This window comes from Lytechinus pictus, chromosome 3 (genome assembly GCF_037042905.1).
Source record: "Lytechinus pictus isolate F3 Inbred chromosome 3, Lp3.0, whole genome shotgun sequence".
NCBI classification, from domain to species: domain Eukaryota; kingdom Metazoa; phylum Echinodermata; class Echinoidea; order Temnopleuroida; family Toxopneustidae; genus Lytechinus; species Lytechinus pictus.
The window spans coordinates 23,628,387-23,639,120 of record NC_087247.1 but is presented as its reverse complement, the minus strand read 5'-3'; the positions used below and the strand labels follow the sequence as shown (position 1 = coordinate 23,639,120).

General features: G+C 35.7%; 1 protein-coding gene across 1 annotated transcript; it reads left to right on the top strand.

The window, feature by feature from the left end:
• The first annotated feature begins 221 nt into the window (after window positions 1-221).
• On the top strand, window positions 222-10,084 carry LOC129255769 (uncharacterized). Its single transcript, XM_054894098.2, has 6 exons — window positions 222-883; window positions 3,199-3,250; window positions 3,687-3,764; window positions 5,523-5,588; window positions 6,460-6,519; window positions 6,984-10,084. The coding sequence occupies exons 1-6, from the start codon at window positions 357-359 to the stop codon at window positions 7,083-7,085; spliced, it is 885 nt and encodes a 294-aa protein (XP_054750073.2). The 5' UTR covers window positions 222-356; the 3' UTR covers window positions 7,086-10,084.
• Window positions 10,085-10,734: the final 650 nt, after the last annotated feature.

Below are 10,734 nucleotides of genomic sequence, written 5' to 3'. Positions count from 1 at the left end.
CCCCCCCCCCCCCCCCCCCGTAGGTACGCTATATAGTGCTCCCCACCTATATTCCTTCTCTCCGCTTGTGAGTGCATGAGAATTCGTTGGATGTGTGCGCTGGTAAAAAAAAATCCACTGGCTGGCCGACTGCGCTGCATATAATTATGCACTATTGGATTCGCTGCTACTACGGTACTATTTACGGTATACGGTATGCACAATTAATACTGGACAAAATTACTGCGCAGCAGCGAATTGAAAGCGGTGATTTGAAAGTTTTCTGCTTCGCCTTCGGTTGGCCAGGATTATTTTTTTAACGAATACTTTCTGCTGAAAAAATAAATAGGATTGTGAGTTGGGTAACGAAGGCAAAAATGAAAAGAAATCGTGGATCAACAGATAGTCTAAGGCGTAGAAGTGGACCCTGTTTCAGTCCGAAGGCGAAATCGAAGGCTGACGCCATCATCAGCACTCGGGGAAATGAAGAAAACGTCTCACCGGTCTTGCGGAGATCACCCCGCCTAGCGGCCCGGCTGAAGTCATCGCCTCTTACATCGGACGTGGGCAGCCCTCGCACTCGCAGCTCGACCTCGGCTGGCGCAGGAGGAGTGATCGCGAAATCTATTTCCCCATTCATGCCTCTTGAACTGGATGATAACGTGCCAGAACATGGAACTAAAGTAACGAGATCCTCATCCATTGCTTCGAGGAGTTCAAGAAGAAATGATGATCATGATATGGACAATGTATTTGACACTTCACTGAGTCCCATCAAAGTTTTGTCTCCTTCGGCTTCGAGTCCGATAAAGTCATGCCCCCCCAAAAAGGCAACAAACCCAGAGGCAGAGCCAAGGCCCATCATACCAAGTCAGAGTCCGAAAGATAATTCAAATATGTCAAGGTGAATCATCATTGCATTCTTGATTGTTTTGTGAGATGAGAGTCATGAGACAAGAGCGTGAATGAGCTAGTTTATTAAATTTGAATTCATGTCATTAACTTATTAAGTTAATGACATGAATTCAAATTCCCTTTTAAAGGGATGCTCTGACTCTGAGCTGAAAATAGTATGACATTTATATAACAGACAAAGAAATATCAGACAAACAAAACACTAAAAAATTGATCAAAATCAGACAGAGAATAACAAAAGTCAAAGTTATGGCATTTTAAAGGGGAATCCAGCCTTGGCCATAAAATGTTGAGTTGGGAAGGAGAAAAATAAATTAAACAGAATGGTGAAAGTTTGAAAGAAATCGGACAAGCAACAAGAAAGTTATAGCTACTTTAAAATTGAGATCACTAATACTATGTAGATTTCAAATTGGCAACTGGGTAAGTAAATTCTGACAAGGGGCAAGGACAACTTTCCCATAGGCCATGTACTTTATTATCAGGGATTTGTGGTTTTCTCCTAAGTACCCATTCCCCTGGGGCAGTAATCTAAATATAACCCAGGAAGTATATTTTATGTCCTCATGAAAGAAAAATATAATTTGAAATAAAACTTTTGGGAAAAATGACATTTTAGCCACAATATGTATTGGAGTACATGGAAGAGTAGTCCTTGCCTTACATCACTATGACATCCCATATGCGGCCAATTTGAAGTCTCCATGGGTATACTATAGTGATTACCAATATTTACAACTTTTAAAAATTCATAACTTTCTTGTTGCTTGTCCAATATTGTTCAAACTTTCACCTATTAACTTGTCTGATTTTTCTTTTCCTTATAAAAACAAGTTTTTATTTGGGTTGGATTCCCCTTTAAAGATATTCCGGTGAAACTGTTCTACATGTACATGTAGGCATGTCTTCATGAATATTCAATGAGCAAATAGATGATGTCACATCCCCACTTGTTCTTTTGTATTTTATTTATATGAAATAAGGTTTATTCAAATTCTTTCTACCAAGAACTGAAAAAATTGGATTGACAACTGATTTAATGCATTCATTGCAGCAACTTATTTCATTATGATAAAAGGAGACACATTATTCACACATGCATGAAAATATGAAACAATTATGATTTCATGTAATAACATACATGTACATGTAAGAAAAAGGAAAGTGGGGATGTGACATCTTTCATCAGCCCACCTAATGAATATTCATGATGACATGCATATAACTATTTTCTCAAAATATTGCTAAACTTTAAAAATCAATAACTTCGTAATTTGTTATCCGACTTTGATGAAATTTTCAGCTTTTTGCTCAGTGAATTTTACTCTTTTCATTTAGATAAATATTTTCAGCCTGCAGCATCCCTTTAACAGTAGAGCCTCTAGGCCCACACCCAATATGGGAGAGTGTCTCCCATGTGGGAGATTTATCTCCAATATCAGAGACTTATTTTTTGTAAAAAATTTGGGTATCCAATACATTTGCCACAAAACAAAAGAATCACCATGGCAGCAAATGGAAATGTACTGATAAGCAGATTCCTCATGGAAAATTACCCCTTTTCACCATCTAATTTAAAAATTTATCATCTACTTTGTTCTCATTTAAGGATTTTTGTTGTCATCCACATGCTGCCTCGGTGAGACAAAATTTTGGGTGGAAAAAATTATGCTCTTGTTGGTGTTTGCCTTTTGCCCTTTTTTGCAAAGCAATAGTATCCAAATATGGGAGATTGTTTGGAGAGAATCTCCCATACATGTATTGGCCATGCACCTACATACTGCTGTTTAATTATGCCTGCATGGTACGCGTGATTCCAATTTTGAGTGAATACATGTATGAATATGTTCTGCATTATACAGGAATAACCGTCGTTTCATTGGATTTCTTGAACAATTTCTGACATTTCACTATCGATCCCCATTCACATGTCAAGTTGGATGTAATTTCTTTTTTTTTAAACCTGATATTTCATGTACAAAAAACAATCTGAAAATCTGGTTTCTGCAGAATGTTAGATCTCAGTTTCTTTTAATATGTTGTTGCCTTTACATACGGGCCTCCAAGCTCTTCAGTCTACATGTATGTATCAAGTGGAGCCAACATAGTTCAGCGGAACAACCAATGAACTTTTGGTCTAGGTCTGCTGAAGCTTTTGGTCTAGGTCTGCAATAACTCACACTGTTGGCTTGATTGTAAATGTTATTGGATTGTTTCATGGAAACATTCTGAAAACATTGACTTAAATTTTACATTTGTGTACTGTAATAATTACAAAGTTTCATTTAATTTTATCTTATCAAGCTTCATGCAAGACTCTTCAATGGCATGCCCAGACACAACCTTTGTGGTTAAAGTAAGTTATTTTCTTTTTGGGGTAATTTTGTTTCCTTTTTTTATGCTGTACTTTTACCTTTCGAGAGTCTGTATTTCATTATTCATGTAGATGAACTAAAAAAGAAAGGGGTACATGTACTTTTTAAAGACCCCCTTTTTAGTGAAATATTGAGTGTAAAAGTCTACACATGTATTTTCATTAATCCATTAAACTGTTTGCAGAACATCATGACACTGTCCATTTGAATACAGATGAAAACAAATTTGGCATGAAAAACATTTTAAGTAAAAAAAAAAAAAACTTTGGTATAAACTGGGTATCAATACACAGCAATGATGCTTAAATTTCTTTGTATAGCAAATTTGGCACTAATAGTTTAATTCAAAAGTTTGATCAATATTGAAACTATGTGATTTTGTTTTTTCTAAGTGAAGCAATCTTTATTTCCCCCCAGACCAAACGGAGGAAAAGGAAAAAGACATACTCAGATGATGAAGATGAACTGTCTTTCTTTGAGTCATTCAAAAGAAAGGTAAGATACAATAAGAATTCCATTTTATACTTAGCCCTATGATTTTCTGTCGTAACTTTGCCATTTTCTCAGACGTGGAAAATCAAATTTCTATTCAAAGTGGACTGTCAAAATTACTTTTGAGTACCAACCAGGTATTTTTAACAGAAAAATGAAAATTCTGGTTATAATTTCCATCAAAATTAATGCCAAAACTAGTGATTGATTTCAAATTGATTTGACAATTTCGGTGTTTATGTGTGTACTGTACTGAATAGTAAACTTTGATTTTCTATACTCCACTTTGTGCAGTCACGTGAATGTGTGCATTTACCTGATTAGAACAAATAGAAGCTTTTCAGCAGTAAATAGCCTGTCACAAATAATAAAGACAGGGCAATGCTGATGTATTGTGTGCTTTGTATTGATTTTGAGCGGCTATTGGTTGATCATTGTCAAGATCATTTATAAGAGTTACACTGAGAAAGTTACAAAAATATACTTTGCTAGTTTCAGCCTTGTATTTGGTGTCCGTATGGTTGAACACACCATTTCTCGACTGTTTCCATAGGGACCTGGTCAGATTTTGTCAGAAACAGTGAAAAAAAATGAATAGACCACAAAAAAAAGGGCTTAGATGTAATAAATTTTAGTATTTGTATTCAGGGACTCGGTTTTAAGGGGAGCAAGAGCGATCACTCGCTACTGCTCGCCTTAATCCATTTCTGGTAGAGCGATTAATCGCTCTCCTAATAAGCGAATGGAGTTTTTGTGACATAAAATGATAAATGCAGAAATGCAGAAAAACTAGAAATCAAGCAGCATCATACACTTTTGTATTGTTTTAATTCCATGTATAATCTATATTCTGACATCACTTAACCTGAATGTAGAACGGATGTCAGTCAATGATCGATTGTTAGAGCCAACCTTGGAAACCTCATTCTCAGTCAAGGTTTTATAAATAACACACAATTTAAAATGAGATAAATATTGCATATATTCAGGGCATCTGATTGTTTGTCCCCTTTGGTTGTGGATTGTAACTTAGTGTACATTCCTCCATCCATTTTGTAATCGGACAAAAAAAATCCCTTTGTATGTCAAAGAAGAGCTTTTTGTAGTACTCCCCTACTACTCCCCTTATAAGTTTTAGGAGAGAATTATATTGCTCCCCTCATAATTATAAAACTGAGTACCTGTTGTATTGAAATTGATGAATGATTGAGAATTCATACTTTTTGAACAATGGAATGACGATTTGCGCACATGATCTCTCAGTTTTCTTTCTTGAATCCATCAGCCTCTAACGCAGTAATATTGTCCTGTTCAGTGCAACCATATACTGGGTATTCATATACAACATTTGCCCCTAATCCGAGCATCTTACTACCATCTCAGTGCAAGGAGCAAATTTATAAACATGGAAGTCTACAACAAATAGGGGGATATCATAATTTAAGATGCTGATAAATTCAGGCAAGAAAATTTAGAATGCCTGCACTCAATTTGTCCTTCCATGATTTGTTTTGGTGCATTTCAGGTTCAGACTTGGCCTCAATGCCTTTTCTTTAAAATAAGGTATATACAGTAAGTAAAAAAAAAAAGAAGAGAAAATGTTTGACATTTTAATGTCACAAAATAAAAGCTGAATTGTTCAAGGCAGATGAGACTGCCAAGGCTTTCCACTTTTTACTGCCAAGGCTTTCCACTTTTTAATGCATATGTTTATATGTTGGAATCATTAAACATTTTTTACCCTTGTCCTACGTCTTGCAGAAACGGAGAAATACATGTACCGGTGAAGATGCTGATACACTAAGCATGAGAAGCTTTAGCCTGCGGGTAAATACTCCATTGATTTCTCTTGACCTATGTAGACATGTTTAGACCATCAAAGAAAGATACTGTGATATATTTAGCATCGATCTAGCACTTAATGTAAATGTAATACATTGTTTCTATTATCCTGGCTGTAGCACTGCTACCCTGATCGGATGCTCAAGCTTTCAAGAAATTCCTTTCCAGCAGGGAATCTATTTACTACTCTTGAGTGGAGAGGGGCAAATGTAGATTTATAGTGCCTTGCCAAAGGATGCTAGTGTGTAGAAATATAACCATAATTCATTCATTATAAATCTTGTGATACATAAAAGTGATGCTCATAATTTACAACATGTATCTTTATGTAAATGATGGGGCCCATTTCATATCAATTATGGTAACTTTGTCATTATAAAAAATAACTGCTGTGATAACAGGGCTCAGCAGCCAATCAAAATCAAGGTTTCCATTGTAGTTGCAATTATAAGTATGTCAAACGCAAAAGTGCCCATACAATGAATTTTGATGTTTTCAGGGTAATGCCACAAGGCCCTTTTCTATAAAGGCAGATTTTTATATCACAGCACACATAAGAAAAAAATGAGCATAAAAATATCCCAAGAGGCAGATTAATAGGTGCCACAGCCATTAATAGCCTTGGATTAATTCAACCCCAAAATATGACAGGACTTCAATAGTGAATGTCTTTAATCCCAGAAAAATACAGGTTATCTTCTTATTGTTATCTTTAAAAAAAAAATGATGGCAACAAGTTGTCGATAAACTGAGGGATGCAGTGATGTAGAACACCTCTCGACTTCAGCGACAATGCATATAGTAATTTTTAGCAAAATGGCATATACAGTGTATTTTCTTGTTGCCTCTCATGCAGAAACGCAGGAACACAGACTCGGACAGTGATACAGTCAGTCTCCGAAGCTTCAGTCTTCGGGTATGTAGCAGAACTAGTATTCTTCTCTGTGTAGATCTACCTTTGACCCATTTGCTGAGTATTTAGTATCTACAATGTAGTAGAAGATTGATATGGATTATGTCAGTTTGGTACACAAAATATAACTTAATCATTATTATCTTTATAGAATATTGTAAATATTGTCCACAATAGGTTTTTCGTGTACATGTATGTGAATCATTTACTGATTGAAATTTGTCCCATAACCTAAATGTACAGTACTGGATGCCATTTTATAAAACTTGTTATACATGTACTAGCAAATTTACAATTACAGTGAATAGCTACTGAAATCCTTCAATCTGATTGGCTGAGAATAATTTGTTATAGAAATTTTGCATTTGTTATAAAAAAATCTATGAAACGGGACCCAGACATGAAAGAAAAAAATCATGAATGCGAAGATACTATCGATTATTTTCATTACTATTTCTCAAATACAGTCTTCTTTCCGCATAAAACGGGATTCCAAGCCTGACCTTGATACCCTCAGTTTGCAAAGCTTCTCAATGGTAAGTCTTTATGGGTCTTGGGGAAGGATGTAAGTACTTAGTAAGTAGTTTGATTGATCAATTATCACCATGCTGGTGTGTATTAATAATTCCAAACTTGTAGATTAAGCTCTGTAAAGGACTGTTAATCTTAAAAAGAATATGAGATGTTATTGCTTGGAGCAAGGGGCAAAGGTTGTTTGGATCAGTTTTAAAATGCAGTTTCAAAAGCAATTTTCTATGAGATATAGACGCCTTGAATTAGTTCCCAATCACCCCTTCTCAATTATTTTGAAGATTTACTTTTGGTCAATGTACCCTAAAATTCTGACAAATAAATTTTATATCAACCAACATAGATTTGCTGAGTATTGAATTGTCCAAGAGTTAATTTTTGTCTCGCTCACCAGAGGTGAAGGCGAGACTTGGGGATCCAAATGTCGTCCGTCCGTCACAAACCTTATGACACATAACTCCACAACCGTAAGTCACTTTTCAACCAAACTTGGATGGTAGATGGACTTGGGGAACCTGCATGTTATGCTGCAGTCGGAGGTCACATGGTAAGGTCAACGGTCATTTTCAGGTCAACGTTAAAGTTTACATGCAAGAATCTTGATCTTATGACACCTAACTCCGCAACCGTAAGTTACTTTTCAACCAAACTTGGATGGTAGAAGGACTTGGGGGACCTGCATATTATGCTGCAGTCGGAGGTCACATGGTAAGGTCAAAGGTCATTTTCAGGTCAACGTTAAAGTTTACATGCAAGACTTTCTTATGACACCTAACTCTGCAACCGTAAGTCACTTTTCAACCAAACCTGGATGGTAGATGGACATGGGGGACCTGCATGTTATGCTGCAGTCGGAGGTCACATGGTAAGATCAAAGGTCATTTTCAGGTCAATGTTAAAGTTTGCGTGCAAGACTCTCTTATGACACCTAACTCCGCAACCGTATGTCACTTTTCAACCAAACTTGGATGGTAGATGGACTTGGGGGACCTGCATGTTATACTGCAGTTGGAGGTCACATGGTAAGGTCATTTTCAGGTCAACGTTAAAGTTTACATACATGACTGTCTTATGACACCTTACTCCGCAACCGCAAGTCACTTTTCACCAAAACTTGGATTGTCGATCTACTTATGAGACCTGCATGTCATGCTGCAGTCGGAGGTCACATGATAAAGTCAAAGGTCATTTTCAGGTCAACGTTAAAGTTTCCGTGCAAGACTCTCTTTAGTCTTATGACACATAACTCTGCAACCGCAAATCACTTTTCAACCAAACTTGGATGGTAGATGTACTTAGGGGACCTGCATGCTATTATGTTGGGAGGTCACATGGTATGGTCAAAGTTCATTTTGAGGTCAACATTAAAGTTTACATGCAAGACTCTTATGACAAGTGTTATTCCATCTCAGTCATTTCACAATGAAATTTCGATACAATTCCGTTGCGTGCCCTCGCAAATTACGATATTTCTGGTTATTTTCGTAAGCGGGCAAGACACAAAATCGCTTTTGCCTTGTTTTTTTAAGAGTTTCATTTTTTTTTTCTTATGAATGAATTTGACTCAAACTTACACTAATTAATGAAGCAATGTTTTGGTGAGTTTATGGAATTTTGTTTGTTTGGTGTTGTTTTTTTTACTTGAGAAATGGTTGTTATTTTTCATAGTGTTTTTGCAGCATACAAAGCTTGAAGATGTGAGCTCTAGAGCCAACTCATATGGCTCTGTGCGATGCCTTTGCTTAATTCAACTCGCTATAACTTTTCGCTGCAACATTTTGCTTCCTGACTATTTAATATTTTTTTGGAAAATAATGATAAGAAATGTGGTAAATAATGCCTGATTTCACACACATATGGTATTATTATGGTAAAGTTAAATACAATAGATTGCTTGGTAGAGCGTGAAATACAAAGTTCGCGCGGCAATTAGTGCATTTTTGCAAAGAACGTGTGGAAAGGGTTAATATGGATAAAATATGAAGAATAAATACTGCCATCTTGTGTTAAGCTTTATAAGGGTTCCCATTGCTGAAACATAACATATTTTTTCATGAGTGGAAAATAATCTGCCTCTAATTCCCAAATGGTCACATTAAAAAGAAATAACCCCAAATGTGGAATGATTTCAGACTATTTTGTGCATTTGCGAATGTTTGCTTAGTACAGTTTTGAAGAAATAAACAATAAAGAAATAAATAAAATGACTTTTGCCAAAGCTGAAACAATTAATGATACTTTTTTCACTCTCGTCTTGATCTTTATTAATCCAGGGCCGCCCTTCAAAACAAAAACATGTATATTTTTTAACAGATGGTAATTACTGATCCCCCCTCAAAAAAAGTAATTTGATGTAAAAAACTATAACAAAAGAAAAATGAGAAGATGATGTAATATTTTTTCAAAAAAAAGTATACCTTTGGATAAAATTATGAATAAAAATACCTTAAATTTTGAAACAAGGTTACCCATAATGCCCTTTTGAGGAGCTTCCTTTTTTTTTTTGCATGGAGATGTATAACAGAGATAGGGACTAGGGAGGTTAGTAAAAATGAACGACTTCCTGAAAGTGGCTACGTGCATGTTAGAATGGGTAGATTGGGTAATCAGGATTACTTGTAGCATTGACCTATTTGTAATAGGTCAATGTCGGTAGCAATGGCCCTCAATTGACCACAACTTTAAAACTTTCTAAGTGTGTATAAGTATAATTGTATAATAATGATGATTATAGTATGTCTGTATGCATCTTGAGTCAGATTTCTTCCAATTTATTTGTTGTTATATCCTTCATATCTTGGTATACATTGTAGATCAGCAACCATGCTGTGTATATGTTTTGCAAGATACAGACTCAAATTCTTAAATTTTCCTGAAGTCTTTTGTTCCTTTGCAGTTTATTGATAAGAAGTTAAGAATATTTTTACTTAATGCTTGTACAAGTACACTTGCAGACCTTCATTTTTGAGGAGCGCGGTCGCGCTGGTGCTCCTACCGCGCTCCTAAAAAAATAAGGAGAACAAAAAATCGCACTCCTAAAAAATAATTTAAAAAATTGCTAAAATTTCACATTTTACATCTTTAAATCCATGAAATGGCCATCTATTTTCCATAATTCCTTGAAAATATTTTGATTTAGTTGAAAACTATCAGAGAAATGAAGAATATTCACCTCTTTCCCGACTTTGATTTGAATTGAAACTCGGTAAATTTTGTAGTCCCATATGTAGATTTTCATGGCAACACCATGGAAGTCTACATGTGGGACTACAATATTTACTGAGTGTAAGTTTTTCAACTAAATCAAAATAATTTCAAGGAATTATGGAAAATAGATGGCCATTTCATGGATTTAAAAATGTAAAATGTGAAATTTTAGCAAACGTATTGACCCAGGCCTAGTTTCACCACAGATTAATTAATAGCTACACAGCTATTGCATATACGATGTTAACTCTTAACATGCCATACACACTACTAACCCAATGCCACAGTGCTAATCTGATGCTAATCCCCTGTGCCAGCCACAAAACCCCCCTGTGCCACATTGATCTTGGGATCGCAAGTCGTATTCACTCCTTTCAATAGTCATGATTACTATTGCTTGTAACTCTCTAATGATTAGTTTATCCACAAAATATTGTGTAGTAAAGTTGTAGGAAATTTCATACCCCTTATAATGGTGTC

Excerpts from the sequence above, each read along its gene's own strand:
- LOC129255769 (XM_054894098.2), top strand. The coding sequence starts at position 357 with ATGAAAAGAAATCGTGGATCAACAGATAGTCTAAGGCGTAGAAGTGGA. Across the intron at positions 3,765-5,522 it reads TTGAGTCATTCAAAAGAAAG|AAACGGAGAAATACATGTAC; the intron begins GTAAGATACAAT and ends TACGTCTTGCAG. Across the intron at positions 5,589-6,459 it reads TGAGAAGCTTTAGCCTGCGG|AAACGCAGGAACACAGACTC; the intron begins GTAAATACTCCA and ends CCTCTCATGCAG.